This window comes from Bos mutus, chromosome 1 (assembly GCF_027580195.1).
Source record: "Bos mutus isolate GX-2022 chromosome 1, NWIPB_WYAK_1.1, whole genome shotgun sequence".
Taxonomy (NCBI): Eukaryota; Metazoa; Chordata; class Mammalia; order Artiodactyla; family Bovidae; genus Bos; species Bos mutus.
In genome coordinates this window covers 118,024,048-118,050,058 of record NC_091617.1, presented here as the reverse complement: position 1 = coordinate 118,050,058, position 26,011 = coordinate 118,024,048, and the positions used below count along the sequence as shown (strand labels likewise).

Genomic DNA, 26,011 nt, shown 5'->3' with positions numbered 1-26,011 from the left:
GGCTTTCTTCACCTCCTCTCATTAAATTTAAAGGAAGTAGCATAATCCTGCCAGAAATTTCATATAAATTATCAGATCTAATAAGTGAGTCGCATGCTACAGTAGATCTAGCTGCCTAAAATGCACACGATTATAATTGCGTAAAGAGAATCCACTTTCTAATTTTGAAGAATACTAGATTCTGTTGTCGCAAGATGAAAGTTTGGATGCCAGTGTGCCGTGATAAATTACTGGGTTACAATTTCAGAATATAAAATGGTTTAATTAGCTGGTAGAAACCAACCTGGATCATGTATTTTTTCTGGAACCAAGAGGTACTAAAGGAATTGATGCTCCATTGTTAAGAAGCAAGAACGTGTAAAGAGGGCTCAACTAGAAAGCGCTTTCTGCTCTTTTCAGCTAGAATCTGAAACCGCAGGCGATTCTCTCTGTGCCTGGGAGCACATTCATTATTCAGCAGCAGGGTTTCCAGGAGCTGGCCTTTCTGGAGGGTGCTCCATTTACTGGCTTGTTGGTGGCAAAGGATTTGAATTTTTTCTGTTACTCATGGAAATACCTAGTTGAAAGAGGTGAAAATTCAACTATGTAGATAGGAGCTTATGCTTATTCTTTTTTAAATGTTATTTATTTATTTATATTTTCGACTGTGTTAGGTCTTCACTGCTGCATGGGCTTTTCTCTAGTTGTGAAGAGACGGGGCTACTCTCTGGTTGTCGTGAGAGGACTTCTCGTTGTGGTGGGTTGCAGTGGCTTTTCCTATTACTGAGCACAGGTTTCAGTAGTTATGGTCCCTCGGTTTCTGGGCTTAGTTGAACCAAGGAACTGACGTCAAGCTCTCAATGCAAATGTCACGCCACAGGCTCTGAGATGAGCACTTTCAGGCATTTCCTTTCACTTTACCATACATTTTCTAATACCCACAGATATCTCCCCCCACCCCCAGCCCCCAGGTGTACTGAACAGGGGTCTTCAGTCCTAGCATTTTTAGACTGATATTAAAGAAAACCTGTTTGCAGATACCTATAGCTCTGTCTGAATGTCTTGCAAGTTCTGCTTAATCTCCTCATACGTTCAACAAAAATTGATGGGGCCTGATGTCCACTAACAAGCCACGTGGGCTGCTGATGGCTGAGTATTTGCAGCTGCTTCTGCAGCCCTTCTCATGTGAAAGAATGTGGCTGTCAAGGCTTCTAATCACCAGTCCTCTAATCACACCACACCCTTGCCTCTGACCAAGAGGATATTCCTAATATGGCAAATCATGCTAGGGACCTTGACATCTTTTTTCTTCCCCAATATCTATAGAGTGTTAGAAATTTCGAACTAGTGACTTCATACCTAACTCATGGCTGGCGTTTAATTTCCCACAATGAGGTGTCTAACTTCCTAGGCTGTTAATATTTGTGGACTGTCTTGCACTTACTTCATAACCAACATTACATGTTTTCTGAAGAGTTGTACAATAACTGTTGCAAAACACATATACAGTAATATTTTATAGACTCTGACGAGATAAGGACGACTTCAGGACTTAACAGTGAGAAGGAAAAGAGGTGATGATTTTGTAGATACTAGTCAGCAGTTTTATCTCCACGCATGAGAGAGTACAGTAAGGCTGATTCACTTGACTCTTCATTTGATTAAATTAATCTGGATGCAAGTTGAGATTTTTATTTCCTTTTCTCCCATGACTCCAGAGTATCCTAAATTAAGGATGCCTGTACAATTGAAATCATTGTATGGCATCACTGACTCGATGGACATTAGTTTGAGTAAGCTCCGGGAGTTGGTGATGGACAGGGAATCCTGGTGTGCTGCAGTCCATGGGGTCGAAAAGAGTTGGACACAACTGAGGAACTGAACTGAACTGATACAGTCGAAAAGTTTAGTGCTTGACAGTTGCTGTATATTAAATTTTGTTTCCATGTGTTACCTTCAAAAACCTAAGTGAAAAATTAGAATTGATATTTTCCAATTTCAAGTATCCATCTTTAAAAAAAATGGAATTCTTAGTGTAATCTAAATATCCTAAGCTTTTTTTGAAGTCATGACATTTTGGTGTGTAGTTGAATTTTCAAAAAAAAAAAAAAAAATGAACAGAGTAAATTGGTGTAGAATGTTAGGTATGGTTTTCCTTCAGCAGAATCTAAAATCTGCTGTGAGGTCATTAAACTGTGTGTTCCCTATTCTGATTTTTAAGGGGTCACTGAGACCCTTAAACTGAATTTTTTTCTGTGCTTGGAAATGTAAACTGGGAGAGTACAATGAAGTTTTTAAATAATTTTAAAAGAGATTGTTCTAAATTCTAAGTTTTAAAGTGTAAAAGTGACCCCAGTGTTCTCTAACCTTTGCGATTAGTTTGGATTCAAGCTGTCCAAAAAAGTAGTGAAGGAGAGAGATATTCCCAGATAGTACTTGTCTTGTTCAAACCAGAGATGCTCAGAAATTCAGATGTGCCTCACCTGGTCCCCTGACTTGAAAGGTTCCACTTTGACAGGTGCTCATGGTAGGCTTTCCCCAGTGGCCCACAGACTAGGCTACTTGTGGCTATATAGGCCTTAAGCTGTGTTGTCAGTTGCTTTGAAAATTACTCTGTTCTCTTGTGTTTATATCATCCAGTAAGTAAATTTTAATTGATAGTTTGGGTAGTATATTGAATAAAGATGAAAAGCAAAAGTCATATCATGTAGCAAAATAAATGAGTACACACAGGTTTTAAGGGCTATTTTTATCTCACTGTACCTACCCATGAGTATTTTTTTTTAACTTAGCCATCTGTTTCTAGCCTCGTAACCAGCAGAGATCATGAACTCGAATAGAGACGGAAGGAAGAACTAACGTGTTCATGTGTACAGGCTCTTAGGGAGGTCATTTTACTTCTTCATTTATTCCTTAACAGTTTTGTGAAGTAGTCATTTATTTATTCATTAGTATATTAATTCAATAGATGTTTATTGAAGGCCTGCTATATGGCTGTACTGGGCACCGGCATCGATACAGTTTGGACAGCCTCTTGCCAGACAGTCTGGCAAGGTGTGAAGCAGACAGTCTGTCTTGAAGCTATGGCTGGGTTGTATGAGTGTAGTTTTATGTCTTCTCTTCCAATGGATCACCACATGCTGCAACATTCATGAAAATATATCCTGGGAATGATACAGGATGGAGGAAAATATTATACTGGCTTTATTACAGATTAATTACTTAAAATGCATTGCCCTGACTAGAGAAAGCAGTTGATATAGTCCTCATTTTAGAGATGAGGACACTTAAGTCTTCTATCTCTGCAGCTACTGTTTCTCCCCTCTAAACCATAATGTCTAGAAATATTTTGTCTTTTTATTGTTAAAATAGTGGATGTGTTTTATTTGATGAATGAGATATGGTTGATTTATAATATATATGTTTCAGGTGTACAACATAGTGAGTCACCATTTTTAAAGGTTACACTCCTCTCATAGTTATTACAAAATATTGGCCATATCCCTTGTGCCAGACAGTCTATCCATGTGGCTTATTTTATACATAGTAGTCGGTACCTCTTAACACCCTGACCCCTATCTTGTCCCCACTTTCCTTTCCCCACCGGCAACCATTAGTTTTCTGTGTCTATAAGTTACTTTGTCTTTTTTAATCAGCAGCACAGTTGATAGTCTCAAATTGTTTTGTGGGTTTAGAAGTATTTTTGCAAATGATTAATTTTGTCTTTGTTTCTGTAATCCATTCCTATAGTATTGAAAAAAAACCATTTGAGCTCCTCATCTGGGGAAGATACTAAGTTTAAGGGCTAGGAATATATAAGTAAATAATACAGGTTTTTTTTTATCCCTACCTGTATAAACCTTGTACACTGTATATTTTATGAGACCTTACATTTAACACCTGATTACACAATTATGTAATCATGAATCTGATAAATTCAGCGTGCTAAAAGAATCTAGACTTAGGAGGAGCTGCCTTAAATTGAGAAAGTGAAATTTAAACCACAAATAAGTGTTCCCTTGCATCTATGTAATTATTTAATAGCTTGATTATTTAAAATATTTTTTAAAGTGAGAAACAAAAGCTGAACATGAAATGGTAAAATAAATCAATCGTTCTTTGTTTAAATGGATTGAGGCCAGCGAGATGCAGTGATGCTAAGACCAGGGCTGAAAGTACCTGGATTCCCATGAGCCACCTGGGTTAATCCGATGATCCTTAGTAAACCTAATGGAAATATCCCCAAGAGATGGAACACTCACAGACAATAACTTAGTATCCTTGGCATGCTCTCTGTCGACAAGAGTGGTAACACCTGCGGAGCATGTTATAGGAATTCAGTGTTAAGGACTGAGTCACATTTTCATTTCAGCATTTGCCTATCTCTTGCTTATGTTGTTCAGTCACTAAGTCACGTCCAGCTCTTTGTGACCCCATGGACTGTTGCCTGCCAGGATCCCCTGTCCATGAGATTTTCCATGCAAGAATACTGGAGTGGGTTTCATTTCCTTCTCCAGGGAATCTTCCTGACCCAGGGATCAAACCTGCATCTCACGTGGATTCTTTACCACTGAGCCACCTGGGAAGCCCATCCCTCTCTTATAATATTAACCATATTTTGCTTTAAATTGTTTGCTTGGTTTATGCTCTTCTACTCCCTGATTAGGTTGAAAACCATTTGAAAGCTGGAGCCTATTTTAGTCATCATCCTATAGTACCTATATGTAATTTATATAACCTCAGACATTTTCTATAGAAATGACATTTCTAAGAGTTACGTTCTCTAATATAATAAAATTTAAAAAGGGTCATTCTCTAAAAGACCCTAGACCAGTGCTTCTCAGATTTTAATATGCAAACAAAGCATCTAAGGATTCAAATGAGCATTCTGATTCTGTGGGTCTGGTGGGATTGGGCACTTACTATTCCGCAGTTCTGTCAAACTCTCATGTGATGCCCCTACTTCTGGATCCGTGTGTTGAGCAACATGGTTTTAGGGGAACATTTCCTTGAGGCTGAGAAATTCAGGTTCATGTTTAAACCAAAATTCATCCCCCTACTCCTGCCCTGCTATTCACAGTAGGCAAGCCGGCTGCCAACAAACTATGGGAAAACACAAAATACTTAAGCACTGAATGCTGCTGCTGCTGCTAAGTCGCTTCAGTCATATCAGACTCTGTGCGACCCCATAGAAGGCGGCCCACCAGGCTCCCCCGTCCCTGGGATTCTCCGGGCAAGAATATTGGAGTGGGTTGCTATTTCCTTCTCCAATGTATGAAAGTGAAAAGTGAAAGTGAAGTTGCTCAGTCGTGTCCAACCCCATGGACTGCAGCCTACCAGGCTCCTCCGTCCATGGAATTTTCCAGGCAAGAGTACTGGAGTGGGGTGCCATTGTCTTCTCTGTAAGCATTGAATAGTGCACACATTAAAAAACATAACAGCACTCAATTCCATTTCTGTCTCATAAAATAATGGACACAGTTCTGATAAGTGCTGTGATATGTTCATGTTTATCAGGTTCATGACTCTGGTCAAAAGACCTGGAAATACTGAGTGGTTGTAACGTTATCACTAGCACTTGGCCAGCCTGGGGGAAGGAAGATACAGAATTCTGATGTTTGCTTTTGTTGCAGAACAGGTGCCATGCGTCTCTCGTTCCATTTCCTTTCTCTCTGTCTCTCACCTGTGTCACCACACCCACGCTTGCTGGATCACAGCTGCTGGCATGTCTGCTAATCACGCTTGTTGGTTCTGAGCTGATTGAGATGAACAGTGTCTTAACCTGTCAAAATAAATAAAGTTGCCTCTGGAAGCCTGACTAGAATGTACTGGACAAAAGTCCTGGGGTTTTCATTAGGAAAATTCAGCAGCCTTCATTACATCCTTGTATGTCTTATAGCAAAGATCTGCTTAGATTTGTATTCTGCTTTAAAGTGTGCTCGAGTTTAGGGACTTCTAATGAAAGGATATTGATAGCACCAAACACAGATTTTTCTAGTGAAACTAAAACATAGTTTTGTATGATCTTGAAATGTGCAGTTGTATATTTGGGAGAAGATGGTTAGATGGCTGAATTTAAAAATTATATAAGAAGCCATGGACTTCTAGGTGGTATTTAAGTCTATTTTGAATCCACAACTTTTGACTCAAGGGTCACTCTTCATAGTCACATAATGAAGTCAGTGGCCATGGAAGTTTCATGGTCTATATGTTCTGTGCCCTGAGAGGTAGGGTCCTTGTTAAGGGTGTAAGGACGAACCATTTGAATGCGTACCATTGATACACACGTCTGCTGCCCTGTCTCTTCCACTTGTTGCTTGTTTCCTGGTCTAGCAGTGCTTCTCAGCCCTGCCATGGCACACAGCTGAGGGACTCATGGTATTCGGAGAGTACCTGAGAGTGAACGGAAGCGGCCGTTTGTGGCTGGAGGCAGCTGGCCAGGGACTCTGAGGGATCAACAAAACTCTTGACTCCTGTTTCCCAGGCTCACCCTGTCAGACTGGGGAGTCCTGCTTTATACTTACTCTTCTGACCTTCGTGGAATTGGATTTCTTCTCTGCGTTACAATGTCGTCAGTAGTCATTTTAAGTGGAATTGCTTAATTTGAAAAGAAAAGTCTTTAAATATGGCAGGAAAAAACAAGTAGTAGAAAAAGATATGTAGTCTGATGCCTAGTTTTATGAAGTTCAAAAACAAGTGAAAATGCATGTATTGTCTGGAGATACACACACACGTGCTAAAGGAAATCACGATAATTACAAACAAATTTCATAATAAATAGTTCCTTCTGGGGTCAGGGGCAGTGAAATTGGGTAAGGGAACCCCCACAGAGAATTTAAACAGTGTTGGTCATGTATGAGTTTTTCAGTTGGATATTGGGTATATTTAGTGTTGTTGTTGGAGAAGGCAATGGCACCCCACTCCAGTAGTCTTGCCTGGAAAATCCTATGGATGGAGGAGCCTGGTAGGCTGCAGTCCATGGGATCACTAAGAGTTGGGAACGACTGAGCGACTTCACTTTCACTTTCCACTTTCATGCATTGGAGAAGGAAATGGCAACCCACTCCAGTGTTCTTGCCTGGAGAATCCCAGGGACAGAGGAGTCTAGTGGGCTGCTGTCTCTGGGGTCGCACAGAGTCAGACACGACTGAAGCGACTTAGCAGCAGCAGCAGTGTTGTTGTACGCTTTATAACCTACACATATATTTTTCTTTTGATAATATACTTCATACTGAAAATAAATAAGTGAAAAATGGAAAGAAAAGTTCTTGGCACAATTCTCATTCTTCCCCAATTGTATTATTAATATGCTAGAATTACAAAAATAATGTAACAATATTAAGGAAAAGTTGGAGTGAGGGAACATCGGTAACACCAATCCCCTCACACTGCTACTGTTGTTGGATTTATTATCTTCTGGTAGGAATGTGTATGTTCTTGGGGCTTCCTCAGTGGTAAAGAATCTGCTTGCCAATACAGGAGACCCAGGAGATGAGGGTTCGATCCCTGGATTGGGAAAATCCCCCAGAAAAGGAAATGGCAACCCACTCCAGTATTCTTGCCTGGAGAATTCCACGGACAGAGGAGCCTGACGGGCTACAGTCCATGGGGTCACAGAGAGTCATACACGACTGAGCACGCGTGTGCGCGCGTGCGCACACACACACACACACTTATGTTCTTAGTTATAATCATAATATGTCATTGTTTATTTTTATATTACACAGTATATTGATGGTCTTTATAACCACTGGTTTTAATGGCTGAATAATGTTCAGGGAGTGGTTCAGTTCAGTTCAGTCGCTCAGTTGTGTCCGACTCTTTGCAACCCCATGAATTGCAGCACGCCAGGCCTCCCTGTCCATCACCAACTCCCAGAGTTCACCCAAACTCATGTCCATCGAGTCAGTCATACCATCCAGCCATCTCATCCTCTGTCATCCCCTTCTCCTCCTGCCCCCAATCCTTCCCAGCATCAGAGTATACTAACCACTCTTCTATGGTAGAAAATTCAAGTTGTTTCAGCTTTTCTGCCATTAATGTCCTTCTTCATGGTTCTTTTTTTCATTCTACAAATAACTTACCCATGTGTAAGGCATTCTGCTAGCTGCTAGAATTATAATGATAAGCAGAAAGAGCCATAATCTCTGTCCTTGTGGAATCTAGAATCTAATGACTAACAGTTCTTGATGGCGTTTTGCATTTTAGTCACATTAATCTTTGAACTTTAAAAAAAAGTTTTTTGAGTGAATTGTAGATTTACATGCAGCTTTAAAAAATGTATAGAGAAACCCCATATATACTTCATTCACGCAGTTTCCCCCAATGGTAACATCTTATAGAATTGTAATTCTGCAACAGGAATTGATGCATTGACACAGTCCACCAACCTTGATTCTCTGGAGGCCTATCAGAACTTTCTGATACAGAGAGATCACTTCATGTGAGGTCACTCCAGACAGTTGCTCAATGATGCCTTTGATCCATAGAGTTGATCGAAGGCATTTGGAAAGGATGGGACACACAGAGGATAGGTAAGGTATGTTTGGACTTTAAGCCTAATGCCCTGATCTTACTACTTAGCTCTCAATATTAAATACATCTCCAGATCTTTAAAGTCTTTTTCAGAACCAAGAAAAATCAAATAATAATGACAGCCAATTCAGGTATGTTTAGAAAGGAAACTAGGTCTTAGTGCAAAGCGAACCAGGGAGGGAAGTATCTGTGCGGTTTACCAGCCTTGCACTTTGAAAGAGCAGGATTCTGCTTGCCTGTCGCCCTCCCTCCCTCCTAAGCACACATACACATACCTGCACACACCTATGAACACCTGTACACCTGAGCTGCTGTTCTGATTCACGGGAGACTCTGGTTCTGGGTGTTTCTTAGGCTCATGAGCCTAAGGTGAGAAGCACGTGGGCTCTGTAGTTGAATGTGTTTTGAAGTGATGGAGAAGGCAGTGGCACCCCACTCCAGTACTCCTGCTTGGAAAATCCCATGGACGGAGGAACCTGTTAGGCTGCAATCCATGGGGTCGATAAGAGTCAGACACAACTGAGCGACTTCACTTTCACGCATTGGAGAAGGAAATGGCAGCCCACTCCAGTGTTCTTGCCTGGAGAATCCCAGGGACAGGGCAGCCTGGTGGGCTGCTGTCTATGGGGTCGCACAGAGTTGGACACGACTGAAGTGACTTAGCATAGCAATGACTTTTTGGTTACTTGTGTGTTTATGACTTAGGTCTTGCTCTTAGCTGTTGAGATTTTTATTGTTTTATTTCTTTTAAATGAATGGCATGGTCCTCACTATCTAAGCGAAGTGTGAGGTCCAGGAACCCCCAGGGTCTGAGCAGTCATTGTGCTAGGTGTCTGTGGCTGCTGTTGACGTTAGCCCAGTGAGGACTGACCTGCCTGGAGGTGTGTTTCGTGGTGGAAGGGTGCACCAGGGTGCCACGGCCTGCTGTCCATCAGCCTTCCATCAATGCTGGGGCCTTCAGAAGCAATTCTACTAAGTTTGCTCTCTTTTGCTTTTGACTTTTTCTGTACCATTTCTCTTTCTTTAAAAAAAAAATGTGCCATCTGACCTTTTAAAATATTTTTATTTATTTGTTCATTTGTTTATTTTTGGCTGCGCTGGGTCCTTTTGCTGTGTGGGCTGCTCTCCAGTTGTGGTGTGTGGGCTTCCCATTGTGGTGGCTTCTCTTGTTGCAGGGCATGGGCTCTGGGGTGTTTAGACTTCCGTAGTTGTGGCTCCCAGATTCTAGAGCACAGGTGTAGTAGTTGGGGTGCACGAGCTTAGTCGCTCCCCAGCATATGGGATCTTCCTGGATCAGGGTTCGAACCCGTGTCCCCAGCATTGGCAGGCGGATTTTTTTTTTTAATCACTGAGCAACCAGGGACACCCTGTCCCATTGCTCTTTAACCTAAAGTCCAAAATCTTTAACCGAGAACAGTCTAAAATCGAAGCCTGCGGTGGTCTAGTTGTGGCCTACCCCTTGGAGGCCCACCTGGTGCCAGGTGACCCCGCCCTACTCTGCAGTCCACTTACCCAGGCCGCCTTCCAGGTCTTCTTTCCATAGCTGCACGTTTTGCCCTCCTCAGGTCTGTGGTGCTATGTAAGTGTTCTGCTTGGATCGCCATCTGCCCACCTTCTCTCCAGCTGCAGTTGTCAGCCCGCCTGTGCATCCCTCGGACACCCTGTGTATGTAGGCAGTTCTGGCTTACATACAGCATCTGCAGCCTGTCAGACCAAGTCTCAAGCCACTGCCACGTGCCTCATAGCACTCAGAACTTTGCCTCACTGCCCTCATCCCCATTTGCGATGGTGTTGTGGATTCTTGATTTGCTGATAGTGGTGCCTCCCACCCTACCCAGACTGTCCTAGAGATGATGGCTCTGTCTCTGCCCACAGCTGATTCTCTAGTGCCTGGGCTGGTGTCTGGCACATAGTAGCTTCTCAGTGAATATTGTCTCAATTAATTAACTGAGGGAGATGGCTGCCCTCTAAAATGTCCTTTGGGAGCATGACATAGAATTTATTATTTTAAAAATGGAATTAGTGGGAATTTCCTGGCAGTCCAGGGGTTAGGACTCTGGGCTCTCACTTCCGAGGGCCTGGGTTCAATCCCTGGTTAGGGAACTAAAATCCCACCAGCCTTGAGGCACGGCCAGAAAAAAAAGCCAAAACAAAAAAAATAGAATTAGCCTATTTATAAAGGTCCAGTTATATATTCCTGTAAAATTACTGACCTGTCCTTGAAGTCCGTGACTGTAATTTGTTTGTTTCTTTCAGGTGGGGACCAGGGTTTACTGAACACGTTTTTTAGCAGCTGGGCAACAACAGATATCAGAAAACACCTGCCATTTATTTATAACCTAAGCAGCATTTCTATATACTCCTACCTCCCAGCATTTAAAGCGTAAGTGCAAGGGGTTTAACTGTGGTGTGGGATGGTGAGGGCAGGGGGTGCGGTTCATATTTCGGGGCGGGGTGCCTCAGTGTCGTTCTTGGGGCAAAAACAGGTGGAGACTTTGAGGAAAGTCCTTTCTCTCATAAGAAACTTGGCTGAGATGGGGAGGGGCCTTGCTGGTATTCATCACTTTACGTTTGGAGGAACCCAGAGGGCACTTTGCTGCCTGTGGGAAAAGGTTCCCATTGGTTCCTGGAAGCCAGGCCCTCTGATGAATCATCTCTCTGACACGGTCAAGAACACTTCTGCCTTGTACAAGCTGTTGAGCCTCAGCTCTCTAAAATGAGAGTGTGAACAGCTCCCTCTGAGGTTGCGGTGGGGGTGATATAAGATGAGTGGTGTCATGGTCAAGCTCAAGGCCTGTGGAGCTGGCCTCCTTCACTTCACATCTTGGAGAAGCCACTTCCTGGATGGTTACTAGTTACTGAAGTCGCAGCTTAGTAGAAGTTGTGCTTGTTACTGAACGCTCATCCTCGGTGTCCTCCAAAGGTTATTGTGAGCACTAAGGGAGGTGGCTCGGTCAGTCAAGAGTCTGCCAGCACTGTTTATAATAGCCAGGACATGGAAGCAACCTAGATGTCCATCAGCAGATGAATGGATAAGAAAGCTATGGTACATATACACAATGGAGTATTACTCAGCCATTAAAAAGAATACATTTGAATCAGTTCTAATGAGGTGGATGAAACTGGAGCCTATTATACAGAGTGAAGTAAGCCAGAAGGAAAAACATAAATACAGTATACTAATGCATATATATGGAATTTAGAAAGATGGTAACAATAACCTGGTGTACGAGATAGCAAAAGAGACACTGATGTATAGAACAATCTTATGGACTCTGTGGGAGAGGGAGAGGGTGGGAAGATTTGGGAGACTGACATTGAAACATGTAGAATATCATGTAAGAAACGAGTTGCCAGTCCAGGTTCGATGCGTGATACTGGATGCTTGGGGCTGGTGCACTGGGATGACCCAGAGGGATGGTGTGGGGAGGGAGGAGGGAGGAGGGTTCAGGATGGGGAACACATGTATGCCTGTGGTGGATTCATTTTGATATTTGGCAAAACTAATACAATTATGTAAAGTTTAAAAATAAAATAAAATTTAAAAAAAAAAAAAAAAGAGTCTGCCTGCAATGCAGGAGACCAGGGTTTGATCCCTGGGTTGGGAGGATTCCCTGGAGAAGGAAATGGCAACCCACTACAGTATTCTTTGCCTGGGAAATCCCATGGACAGAAGAGCATGGAAGGCTGCACAGTCCATGGGGTCACAAAGAGTCAGACATGACTGAGCCACTCAGCCTACCCAAGGGAGGCAATCATGTGAAGAGCTAAGAGAGGCTGGCCTCCCTTTGTTGTTGTGGTTCAGTCACCAAGTCGTGTCTGACTCTTTGTGACCCCGTGTACTGCAGCACACCAGAATTCCCTGTCCCTCATCAACTCCAAGAGTTTACTCAAGTTCATGTCCAGTGAATCAGTGATACCATCCAACCATCTCATCCTCTGTCGACCCTTCTCCTCTTGCCCTCAATCTTTCCCAGCATCAGGGTATTTTCCAGTGAGTCAGTTCTTCACATCAGGTGGCCAAGGTATTGGAGTTTCAGCTTCAGCATCCGTCCTTCCAATAAATATTCAGGGCTGATCTCCTTTAGGATGGACTGGTTGGATCTCCTTGCAGTCCAAGGGACCCTCAAGTCTTCTGCAACACCTCAGTTCCAAAGCATCGATTCTTCGGCCTCCCTTAGCATTTAGTAATAGCAGGCGATGCGTCCTCTCTGGGAGGTGATCCAGCAATGCAGGCAGTCTCCCAGCCCAAGGAGCAGCGTGTGTGTTCTCATTCTGCCATTTCCGTGCAGCGTCGGGAAGGCTCTTGGCTTCAGTCCACCATATGTAAAAGGAGGAGGGAAGTAAAAACCTCCCTCGTCAGGCTGTTGGGATAAAGCAGTTCATATACATAAAGTGCTCAGCGGACATTTGCTGTTTTTGCAACGTGCTCATTTCACACTGTTCCCTGTGTATTTCTAATTCAGCAGCTAATACAGCCCAGTTAACAGCGCTTGTCTCCCAGTGAGGGCCGGGGCGCTGTCCTTTAGGCTCTGACTCATTCGTGTGCAACCAAGATGATGATTCAGGCTTCTTGAGCAGAGGCCAAGCTGTCAGGTTGATCCTGAGACGTAGCCGTGAGCAGCGACACTCTGCTGAGTTGGGCTAGGCTCGTGATCTCTGTATCCCGCATGGGCGTTCCTGAGTGAGCAGAAAACAAAGGGTCTTTCACGCCTTGTGTTTCATTATCCAAAGTCCCCTCTAGATATCTTGCCCCACGGTAATGAGCATGCCTGGGTTTTTGAGGCCAAAATGTTTCCTTTCGTGTTCTTTTCTGGGCAAACTCTGTCAACGTTACCCAGCTAAAGATTACAAGTATTTTGTGTTCTTTCCTCCCTAACTGTTATCTTGGAGTGTGTGTCTCTGACATATTGCAGCCTCTTCCTTTCTAGAACAAAACAGACAGCCTCTCAAACCTACCAACTGTGGTCTGAGTAAGCAAACAGAACACAATTCACTGTCAAGGGATGAAATAGGAGATGCATTATCTTTGCCTCTAGTCCTTGGCCTTGTGAGGTACAAGCCTGTCTTGCTTGGAAGTGTGGACTTGATTTTCTCTAGTTTTGCTTTTAGTTTCAGATATACAGCAAAGTGATTATTTTTTTCAGATTATATTCCAATAAAGGTTATTACAAGATATTGAGTATAATTCCCTGTGCTTTACACTATATCCTTGTTGATTTTTTTGATGTATAGTAGTTTGTTAATCGTAAATTCCTAACTTGTTCCTTCCCCTCCCTGTTCCCCTTCGGTAACCATAAGTTTGTTTTCCGTGTCTGTGAGTCTGTTTCTGTTTTGGATATAAATTCATTTGTATTATTTTTTAGATTCTATATATGAGTGATAACATAGAATATTCGTTTTTGTCTGACTTACTTCACTAAGTATAATATTTTCTCTGTGCCTGATTCTTTGTAACCCTTATTGCCTCATAACTAAAAGTGTTCCTACAAACCGTGGTCACTTTGTTGGTCACTCAGTCATGTCCGACTCTGCAACCCCATGGACTGCAGCACACTGGGCTTCCCTATCCTTCATCGTCTCTCAGAGTTTGCTAAAGCGCATGTCCACTGAGTCGGTGATGCCATCCAACCATGTCATCCTCTGTCGTCCCCTTCTCCTCCTGCCTTCTATGTTTCACAGCGTTAGGGTCTTTTCCAGTGAGCCAGCTCTTCAAATCAGGTGGCCAAAGTATTAGAGCTTCAGCTTCAGCATCAGTCCTTCCAATGAGTATTCAGGGTTGATTTTCTTTAGGAGTGACTGGTTTGATCTTGCTGGCCAAGGGGCTCTCAAGAGTCTTCTTCAGCACTACAGTTTGAAAGCCCTCTAGAACTGAATTGCTCTATAAGAGGGCAGTTGCTTAATTTAATTGACTAGCTTCAGCTGGGCAAGCAAAGGTGCGCGTGCAAAAGAGAAAGAATCATTAGTGGTGTGAGCAATTCTGCGCCTCCTTCCACTCAAGTCTGCTCATCGAGCTTGTATCCTGAGATGACTGTACTGGGGAAACATGAATTTGACATCCTCCCAATTGGACTTGGTTCCCAAACCATGTTGATGCAGAGTTTAAAGATTCATATTTTTCATGTAACATGGCCTTATTTCCACTCTGGTTCATTCAGAGATTCCCTCTGATTTTCATTTTCCTACCAACGTTGAACTTACTGTCCTTTTAGTGATAAGCCTGGTTTGCACAGACATTGCTTGTGTTCATTTTATTTTGACAAAGAACAAGAAGCAGGTAGAGCCGAGTTAAATTATTTAGGGAGAAGACAGACTGACTTGCTGGAATCTTGGCCGCCTCTCTCAGAATCCCAGTGGTTTTTATATCCTCTAAATGAATTTCCCAGCACAACAGTTTGGGATCTAAATTACCAAAATGGTTAGGATGGTTTCTTCTTCCTGACTCTAGAAATGAGTGCTAATTTTGGCCATCTGCTTGGGGTATTGCCATAACCGTAGTGTAGATGACGCACTGGGAGGTTAGGAGCAGCCCCGTCACTAGCTCGACGTCAGCTGGCGTGTGACCTGACGGGAGTTAACACTGAGTCCGTGCTGCTCTCCCTGGGGGGTGTCGGCTCCACAGTTTGGTAATGAGGCTTCTCAGAGAGATGCCTTCCCTTTCCCCATTGCTAGTTATTTAGGGAAGTGGAAACCAGATCACAGAACTCATTTTCCCTTCCCTTTGCCAGAAAATTCTTTTGTTTTGTTTTGCAGATATCCGTCTCCAGAGAAATTTTTCCTTACATTTTTGTTACAACTGGGAATGGCTAAAAAGGCAGGCAGTTACATTTTCTTTTTTGTTTTAAGTTAATATAAAATTGTGGCCCAAATCTTTGAAGCTTCCCTGGTAGCTCAGTGGTAAAGAATCCGCCTGCCAATCCAGGAGATGTGGATTTGATCCCTGAGTCAGGAAGATCCCCTGGAGAAGGAAACGGCAACCTACTCTAGTATTCTTGCCTGGAAAATCCCATGGAGCTTGGAGGGCTGTGAGTCCGTGGGATTGCAAAGAGTCTGATACAGTTTAGCAACTAAACAGCAACACAGACAGTCATGAACTCTTGGGCCGCCATCGCTACCTGACCAAGAACCCTGTGCACCGCTGAGAACTCAGCTGGGCTCAGGATAGCCTTGCTGGCCTCCAGGACCGAGTGGCTCTGTGGTGTGCTGGCCTTCCCCAGGGCAGCACAGGTGGTGGCAGGTGGGATGAAACTAAGGAGTGGTTTAGAGGCTTCATGGAAGAAGTCAAGAATTTGGCCCCCCACTCCTAGCAACCGTGTGCCTTGAGAATGCCGAGACAGTATTTACATGCCCCAGAGTCTCACCACCTTGGATGTCTTACAGCAATGTAGCCTTTGCTCTTCCATGAAGTTTCTGCAAAAGGACAGCCTGACATGAATCAAAATGAACATGAATTTGAGCCACAGGGGTAGCATATCTAAAGCCTTTCTCTGCAGACTGTTTGGGCAGAACAGAGCACAAAGGAAGCAGATGTACTAGTTTTACCACTTTGAATGGATTCTCAAACATAGCTTCTGAAAAACCAAATTAATAATATTTTCTGTAACAAAAGATCCTGTTTAATACTGCATAACTTGAGAACCAAAATGCTTGGCTTAGAACTTTCCAATTAATTTGTAATATATGTGTTGAAAAACAAGCTCATAAATGTATTTCTTAATGAAATAATATTTCTGAAAGTGCCTCGTATAATGTTTGGGAAATAGCAGGCTCCTAGTTAATATTCGTTTCTTTATGTTTTCTCCATCTGGAGGGCCTGTTTTATCCATATAGCATAGATTTTGGCTTGTACATAATGCTGGGTAAAATCTCATTAGTCTTTTTAAAATCAGCCATTTAGTTCCATTTTTACTTTCTATTAAATCCGTTGACTAAAAGCTGTTTCTGTTATATTATGCTATATAAAATTGACCTAAAGCAAAGATAAAGAATTCTATGGTATTGTTTCAAACCGCCATACATTTTAATTGGTCGAATTGATTGAATAAAAAAACTTGATTTGTCAAATAATTTCCAAATAAATATTTTTAACTTACCCTTTTTCAGTTCAGTTCAGTCAGTCAGTCATCTCCGACTCTTTGTGACCCTATGAATTGCAGCACACCAGGCCTCCCTGTCCATCACCAACTCCCGGAGTTCACTCAAACTCACGTCCATCGAGTCAGTGATGCCACCCAGCCATCTCATCCTCTGTCATCCCCTTCTCCTCCTGCCCCCAATCCCTCCCAGCATCAGTCTTTTCCAGTGAGTCAGCTCTTCGCATGAGGTGGCCAAAGTACTGGAGTTTCAGCTTTAGCATCATTCCTTCCAAAGAAATCCCAGGGCTGATCTCCTTCAGAATGGACTGGTTGGATCTCCTTGCAGTCCAAGGGACTCGCAAGAGTCTCCTCCAACACCACAGTTCAAAAGCATCAATTCTTCAGCGCTCAGCCTTCTTCAGAGTCCAACTCTCACATCCATACATGACCACTGGAAAAACCATAGCCTTGACTAGACGGACCTTTGTTGGCAAAGTAATGTCTCTGCTTTTGAATATGCTATCTAGGATGGTCATAACTTTCCTTCCAAGGAGTGTCTTTTAATTTCATGGCTGCAGTCACATCACTTCATGGCAAATAGATGGGGAAACAGTGTCAGACTTTATTTTTGGGGGCTCCAAACTTACCCTTTAACTTGAGTTTAAATATGATCTAAGACCTGGCCTAGTGATCTAATCTCAGAAACTATATCTACAGACCCAAAATATTTCTTTCCATTTGTTTGCTGCTTTAGATGTTTCGGAGGATGTTCATATCCATTATTTCTTTCCCAGAAATGTAGCTTATTCACTAAAACCTTTTCTAGCCTCTTTAAAGTCAGTATTTTCTGAAAGTGAAATTGAACCTTTGGTGTCCTCATTTCGGTTGTGTACACATATTTCTGATGTGGTTGTTTTTCCTTGATCCCTAAGAGACCCCTGGCTCCAGTTCTGCCTGGAACTGCTGTCATTGAAGATATAGACCATCTGTGTTCATTTCTTTCCACACTCCTCCATCTTCACCTAAAACCCTGAGGAGCTGTACTTGGTATGGCTCTTATTTTTTCATCCATTTGTTGTCTTCTTACTGATTATCCAGCATGGAGCATATGGAGGGTGCCTGCGTTCTGCTCACAGAGGACCGGAAGAATGAATGAGGGTACTGTAATCTAATCAATGTGGCAAATGCTTAAGCATGCAGAGCTTCCTGTACATCCCATGGTACAGTCCAGCATGGTTTGAGTGTCGAAGAATCAAGTCTGTGGTTCCACAGATGTCTTCTTTCTCCTTTCTGGGTGTCAGGGGTGCCTGCCGGGCCCCAGGTGCCCCATGTCTCAGCATAGCCATCGGGTTGTTCTGACTTCACCTCTAAGCACCTGTCGGGTGGTCTGTCCTCAGATCTTACTGCTGCAGCCCATTCTGCTACCCGGGTCCTCATCATGAAGCGGGAAGCTTCCACGACAGTCCCATTGCAGCCTTCAGAGGCTGCTCTGACAGTAGGCGCAAAAGGGTCTGAGGACATGGGCAGGACTCTGACTGAGAAATGCTGTCTCACAGGAGAGGGAGCTCGTGGGAGGGGAAGAACGTGGGGATTGAGTGGAAGATTCGGGCTCTTCAGAGGTCTCAAGCTGGTGGGCTACAGACTGTATTTGTCCCACGGATATGTTTTGTCTTCCTAACATAATCTTTTTTTTAATTTTCTCAGTTATTAATGATTAAAATTAGGGAATTTCACATGAAATGCAAATTTCCAAGTCCTTAAAAAAACAGATCTTTAGCAGGATGTGGAAGAAGAATGTCAAAGATATTGTTACCAGCATGGGACCTAAGCAGCTGGAGCAGAGGAGCTGCCATTTCCCAAGATGGGGAAGACTGTGAGCAAAGCCGGTTATTAGGAGCAGGGACTGACCAGAGGTGTATCCAGTGTGTGAAGTTGTGGGGCAAATATTAAGTTCAGGAGAGAGGTCGGGTAAGACATTGCCACGGGAGTGTCAGCATATAAGTGATATTTATAGCTGGGAGACAAGATGATATCAGCAAGAGAGTGGTTATGATACAGAAGAGTCCTGGAGACTGAGCCCTGAGACGGGAAAATGTGGAGCAATAAGAACAAGAGACCAAGACCAGCAAGGCAGGAGGAAACCCTGCAAAGTGAGGTTTTGCACAAGCCAAACAAAGAAAACATTTCAGGAGAGGGGGCAGTGATCCATCCGTGTCAGTGCTATGGTGAGCCAGGTAAGAGGACCACTGAGAAGTGGTCCTGGACCTAGAACGTGGGGTCACCAGTGACTTTGGCAGGGACACGTCTGGTGGAGGGTAGAGGAGAAAACCTTACCACAGCAGATCCAAGGGAAGGGAGAATTGGAACCCTTCTGAAGCATTTAATTAAAAGAGAGAAGAGAAAGGGACTCCTAACTGGATGGGAATGATGGACCAAGAGACAGTGGTGGTGGTGGTTTTTTAAGATGGAAGCAGTTACAGCGTGTTTGTGTGTTGATGGAAATGATCCAGGAGGGAGAGAGAGCCCTGAAAAACCTGGAGGGAGACTTGCTGAGTGAGATGCCCTTGAGAAGGTGAAAAGGAATGTGTCTGAGTGCACAGGTGGAGAGGTTGGCTTCAGACAAGGGGAGGACGGTTGTGTGGGACGGATGCAGGTAGGTGGCTGTGGTTTTTTGATCGAGTGAATGAATGAGCAGTCAGCCAGAAGAGACTGAGAGTGACACGCTACCCCCAGGAGCGTCTCCCTAGTGACCTTACCTCATGGGGCTCCCTCTGCTACTTTGTGAAGAGTAGCCAACCAGGTAGGTGGCGGAGTTGACAAGGTCCAAGTTGAGGTTATTATTTTTTTTTAATATTTGTTTATTTATGGCTGCACTGGGTCTTCATTGCTGCGTGTGGTCTTTCTCTAGATTCAGTGAGCGGGAGCTATTCTTCATTGCAGTGTGTGGGCTTCTCATTGCAGCGGCTTCTGTTGTTGTGGAGCACAGACTCTAGGGTGCAACAGGCTCAGTAGCTGCAGTGCTTGGGCTCAGTTGCCCCGCAGCATGTGGGGTCTTCAGGTGTGGAACCTGTGTCCCCTGCACTGGCAGGTAGATTCTTAGCCCCTAAACCACCAGGAAGTCCCAAGTTGAGCTTATTTAAGTCTGGGTTTGAGTACTGATGTTGTTGGCATTTCCAGGGCACAGTTGGAAGGGTTATTTAATTTAGCTTGAAAGCCAAAGAAAGATTGGGTGGGTCCCTGGAGGCTGCAGTTGGTTGTTGCTGGGTAGCAGCTGTCTTCTGGTGATGGGAAAAGCACTCACCCCATGACCCCCCCTCACCAGCTCCACTCTCTACATGACCAGCCCACCCCATGGGCACTTGGCTTTATAACTCTTGATCTAGATTGTGAGTGGGTAAGAGGAGGAAATTTTTGGTGAGAGAGGAGAGGTGGCTGGCTGATCGACTGTGGGAATCAGTTTGGGTTTGTGTGTGAGAGGGAATCCGAGAAGATACGAAAGTGAGTAGCCACAAATCAGAGAGCATGAGTCACTGAAATGGTCCGAGGATGATTGGCACGGCGGCCACATTTCCTAGGGAAGGATTGGGCTGGCAGTGCTGCGTGTCTCTTCCTGGAACCTGCGTGAACAGTGCACGCAAAGAGCTTCGTGAGAATTGAAATTGCTCCTGTGTGCACCGTCATGGGTTAGTTCCCATTCTGCTCTGGCCAGTCCTGTCGTCTCATCCACACCTTACCGGCTGCATTTCTCAACTGCTAAACTGGTCGTGAAAATTCTATCTGATCTTTTGGTAACACCAGGTCACAGGGATTATTTTAACGGCTAACCTAAGCAGTATTATTGCTGGCTTGGGTTCAAACTATGTCTTGTGATCTGGACGTCACTTTTGAGATTCTATCAAGTTAAAATTAGAACACTTATTTTAAGAGATGTGTGCAAGCTGAGACAAATCCCCAGTAGTGGGTCAGAATGAATGGCTCTCAGTAATTTAGAGACAATTGTGATATGTACCCATTTTTTTTTTTTCCTGGCTGGTAAAATTTGGTGGATAAATCAGGCAGTGAGTCAGTGATTCTTCTGGTTATCCTTGCACTGAATCGAGGTCAGTTGAATTTGATCTTCTGATATTAGCATGTCCCCTTCTTGTTCACTGCCTACTTTGCTTTTGACTAAAAAAGCGACCTAAATTTTGACTGTCGTACCTGTTTGGCCTTTGGTAAGGGAGAGAGATACCACCAGAAAAATACTCTGGGTTTCTCTTCTCTAAGAAACACCCCTCCCCCAAATTTGCTTTTAAGCTAAATTGTTCTTTTAAGCAGAAGTAATTTTCCCTTTTCTTATGACCTGTGCCCACTGTTATTTCATTTCACATGGTTATTTTGGACTTTTTATAAATGGCTGAAGAGTAAGTTGGTTAAAATGATAGAAAATGATTTTTAAAAACAGTCCTCAGGGAACATGATTGTGACAAACATAATTACATGAAATCCATATCTAGATGAATGGAAATTCCAGATACAAAAACTGAGACCTTTTGCTCATCTCTTTTGCCAACAGACTGTTTTATCATGAAAGCTAATAGAGCAGGCCGTTCAGGCTACTGTGTTTTGTAATTAAATACCATTCTGTTTGTGCAGTGAGACCATGGTTACATAAACTGTGTAACTGACAAACCTTCATATGTGGTGTTCAGGGTTAGGCCTAATGAGGCCGCCCCTTTCGTGGAGCCCAGGGCAGCCTCCGGTGATCTCCAGGAACATCCTTTGGGTGACTACCTTTTGCACAACTGCTGAGTCTGTCTTCACTTCCTCCCACCTTTCTGTCTGAGCCCCATGATTCCCACTCAGCAGCTGCCTCTCTCCCCACCCTCGAAGGGCCCAGGGCAGAACTTTCAGTGACTCACCAGGCCTGTTCTTCTGTTCATCCTTGCTCTGAAACTTGTTTTTCTCCCACCCCTGTTCATTCCCACAGATCTGTCAGGTAGGTGGCACTGAGGTTAAAGTAATACCTCAGCACCTAAAAAACAAGTTCTGATTCCTGACTGTGCAGAAATAGGGCTGACTGTAGAATGAACCTGTGACATCGGAAGCCTCCGCACCGTGGGCTATAAGCCCAGCATCTTCCTGTCTCTCGTATCTCTCTGCTGTCACCTCCTGGATCCTCGTGAACTCTTCCAAGTCTGCCCCCCAGTACCCTGGACCCAGTCATTTTTTTCCCAAGAAACACCTCATGTTGGGCATTTTGTGACTTGTTTTGTTGCTGGAATTTGAGTAGCTGTTGGGGGAGTACATCACACTGGGCAGGCTTCCACAGTTCTGCTCACCTCTTGACCCCCACCACCGCTTACCAGCAGCCAAGGGATTCCTCTCCTTTGAGCAGAAAGAGCAGTTCACCCCACATTTAGGACCCTTTTGGAGAAGGAAACGGCAACCCACTCCAGTATTCATGCCTGGAAAATCCCATGGACCAAGGAGCCTGGTGGGCTACAGTCCATGGGGTCGCAAAGAGTCGGACACAACTGAGTGACTTCTGTGTGTGTTAGGACCCTTTAAGATCTCAGTTTCTACCTCTAACAGACTTATCAAAGAACTCTCTGAAAACCAACACCGCTCTATCTAGGCAAGGACCCTCCAGTGAATAGAATTTTTCACATTGTTAGGGTGGAATGTGAAGTCCTAGAGAAAAGAAGTCCTTCCCCTGGCCACAGAAGGTAACGGTGACTTAGCATTAAAGAAACACTCAGGCACCGTGGATTCATGAAGGAAGAGCCCAGGCCTGAACCACAGTGAAATGCAGGGTATGGACTGTCCCCAGTGGCATTCCTGTTGACTAGGAGAAGGCCATGGGCCATGTGGGCAGGAATCCAACGGGCGTGAGCTGGGTGTCCAGGGAGGTGGCAGAGGGCTCTGAGCCACCTCGGGGCACAGGCAGAACCAATGTACGCTTCTGCCTCCCACAGACAGTGGGCAGTCCTGCAGGTAGGTGGGTTTGCTGCTTTGCGGTGGCATTCTGCTGTAGAATAGACCATTGTGCCTTCCTCTGCATGTGCTCTGATGGCCCAGTTCATGGAGTGAGGTGCTGGGAAGGCCCCTAGACACTGTCAAGCACAGTCCACTTGAGAGTCCCTAAGAAGCACCATCCATTTCTTGCTCTTGTTTTCCCCTTTCCCCCTAAACTTCATGCAGACTGCATCCTTCTGAGAACAGTTTTCAGACAGTGCTAAGTTGCTTGCTCTCTAGCTTCATTTCCTGTTAATTACTTCCTGCTGCTATGTCCTTGACTATATTGGGGATATTTCCAGGGTTCGTTTCCAGCTTTGATATTGACTGTCTGTTTTATTAGTTGCTCAGTAATGTCTGACTCTTTGCGATCCCACGGACTGTAGCCCGCCAGGCTTCTTTGTCCACGGAATTCTCCAGGCAAGAATACTGGAGTGGGTAGCCATTCCCTTCTCCAGGGGATGTTCCTGACCCTGGGATCAGTCGTGGGTCTTCTGCATTGCCGGCAGACTCTTTACCATCTGTGCCACCAGGGAAGCCTGACTGTCTGTAGGCAAGGGGTTAATCTGTGGAGTGATACTCTGAGATTATGTCCTTAATAATTCTGGGAATGTCTTACAGCCTGGCTGTGGTGGAGAACCTTAGCTCTAGAGCCAGACTACTTTGCTGAAATCCTAGTCCTGTTATTCACCAACCACATGATTCTAGACAAGTCAATTTCTTCCTACCTTGGTAGGACTCACAAAGTTGTTTTGGAAATTAACTGAGGTAAACCAGGCAAATGTTAACCAGTGCCTGGCACACGTGAGTACTCAGTGCATGCTCAGTCACTTAGCTATGTCCGACTCTTTACGACCCCATGGTCTGTAGCCTGCCAGGCTCCTCTGCCCATGGAATTTTCCAGGTAATACTCAAGGGAGTTGCCATTTCCTCCTCCAGGGGATCTTTCTGACCCAGGGATTGAACCTGCATCTCCTGAATTGGCAGGTGGATTCTTTAGCACTGAGCCACCTAGGAAGCCCTGATAGAGGTTAGGTCTTCCAATTACTATTGCCTAAGCATGTGTAAACTATGAGGAGAGTGGGCTGGAAAGGAATAAAGTTCATGCTGTATTCATGTTTTAATATTATTTTTCTTAGTGTTGCTGTCTCTCATGTAATGACTGTACATGACATTTAAATTAGGCTCAGCAGGTCATGGGTTGAGACATTGGTTAGTTAATAAAGGAGAAGCCTTTAAGTGCTATTGCCTCAGGCAGGGAAGTCGGGGCAAGAGGGGTGGATATCAGAGGAGGTGGGAGGGGGCCCCCCTCTCACGGGTGCTCTATTCTGGTTTTAGGCTTAAGTGTACCGCTAGGCTGAGGCAGTGCCTGTTGTCCCTGCCTGGCCCCCGCTGCCCCAGAACGCATGTATCAGGTCTCTGGGATGGGTTGCCCCCTCATCATTAGAACATTTGTTGAAGGCACTTCTCTTAATCCTGCTCATCTTTCTCAGGCCTTGACTGAGCCTCTTCCGAAAATCCCTACCTGCAGTAATTGCTTTGGAATGTCTATAGCACTTAATGTCAGCACTGCCCTGCTGGCTCTGATGTGTTGCCTGCTTGTTCTATTGTTTCTTATTTTTATGTGGATGACTCATCTCCATGTTTGGATAAAGGCTCTTGGGGCTGCACACTGACCGTAGTAGTGGTGCCTTACATGGAAGTGTTGGTTATTTAATTGATCGCCCTGGTGGTGGTTTAGTTGCTAAGTCATGTCCGACTCTTGTGACCCCATGGACTGTAGCCTGCCAGGTTCCTCTGTCCATAGGATTCTACAGGCAAGAATACTGGAGTGAGTTGCCATTTCCTTCTCCGGGGGATCTTCCCAACCCAGGGATCGAACCCAGGTCTCCTACATTGCAGGCAGATTCATTACCTGCTAAGCTACAAGGGAAGCCTGTCTATGCACAAATTTGAGCATTATGATTTATCCCTTCAAGAATAACATTCAGAGTTCTTGTGTGTGATGTGCCCAAGTATGTGAATGCATGTAAAATATACCACATGTATAAAATAAAGAGTATGCTTGGGAATCTCAAGTATCTACTCCATCATCAGAAGAAATGCCTTGAGGGGAGATAGTTATCCTTAGGAGGAATTAGACAGTAGGCTCTCTTTTTGTGCTTGGTTTTGGAGTAGCAGCGTGGCAGGATGGTAAGAACTTAGGCTTAAGAGAGGGACAAGACCCCATCGCTGCCACTAAATAGCCCTATGACTCTAGACAACTCAGCTCTAGGACCTTCCATTTAACACATTAGTAAAAATCTACCTGGCAGGACTATTATTATTCCCAAATGTGTCCTGAAAGAATTTGGACCCCAGATGTTGTTCAGTTGCTCAGTTGTGTCCAAGTCTTTGTGACCCCATGGACTGCAGCACCCCAGGCATCCCTGTCCTTCACCATCTCCCGGCATTTGCTTAAATTCATGTCCATTGAGTCATTGATGCCATCCACCCATCTCATCGTCTGTCATCCCCTTCTCCTGCCTTCAGTCTTTCCCAGCATCAGGGTCTTTTCTAATGAGTCAGCTGTTCGCATCAGGTGGTCAAAGTATTGGAGCTCTAGCATCAGTCCTAATGAATATTCAAGACTGTTTTCCTTTAGGATTGACTGGTTGGATCTCCTTGCAGTAGAAGGGACTCTCAAGAGTCTCCAACACCACAGCTCAGAAGCATCAATTCTTTGGCGCTCAGCCTTCTTTATGATCCAACTCTCACATCATTACATGACTACTGGGAAAACAATAGCTTTGATTAGATGGACCTTTGTCAACAAAATGTCAGATAATGATAGCTATATAGCAGGTCTCTGACATTAAAAACAAAACAAAAAACCTTTAGGAGATAAGAAAGGTTACATGAATAGAGTTTGCATTGTTTTGATCTGCCCATCATGCTCAAGTACTTCCATTGCCTACAGGATACCTCCACTAAAATCTGACACTTGAACCCAACACCCAAGGATCTGTCCCATGTTACCTTTCCCTATCAGAGCTTTCTGAAAGTGACAGTCACTCAGTCATGTCCAACTCTTTGCGACCCCATGGACTATACAGTCCATGGAATTCTCCAGGCCAGAATACCGGCGTGAGTAGCCTTTCCCTTCTCCAGGGGATCTTCCCAACCCAGGAATTGAACCCAGGTCTCCCACATTACAGGTGGACTCTTTACCAGCAGAGACATGAGGGAAGCCCTCAGATCTTCCTCAGTTCAGTTCAGTCGCTCAGTTGTGTCCGACTCTTTGCAACCCCATGAATTCCAGCACACCAGGCCTCCCTGTCCATCACCAACTCCCGGAGTTCACTCAAACTCATGTCCATCGAGTCAGTGATGCCATCCAGCCATCTCATCCTCTGTCGTCCCCTTCTCTTCCTGCCCCCAATCCC

At 44.3% G+C, this 26,011-nt stretch overlaps 1 protein-coding gene across 1 annotated transcript in view; it reads left to right on the top strand.

The window, feature by feature from the left end:
• The window catches only part of GYG1 (glycogenin 1), a 40,924-nt gene that overhangs the window by 8,087 nt on the left and 6,826 nt on the right, over positions 1 to 26,011 (top strand). Inside the window, exon 5 of the mRNA XM_070374844.1 lies at positions 10,771 to 10,897. Within this exon, the coding sequence (XP_070230945.1) occupies positions 10,771 to 10,897 (127 nt within the window). The remainder of the gene's footprint in view (positions 1 to 10,770; positions 10,898 to 26,011) is intronic.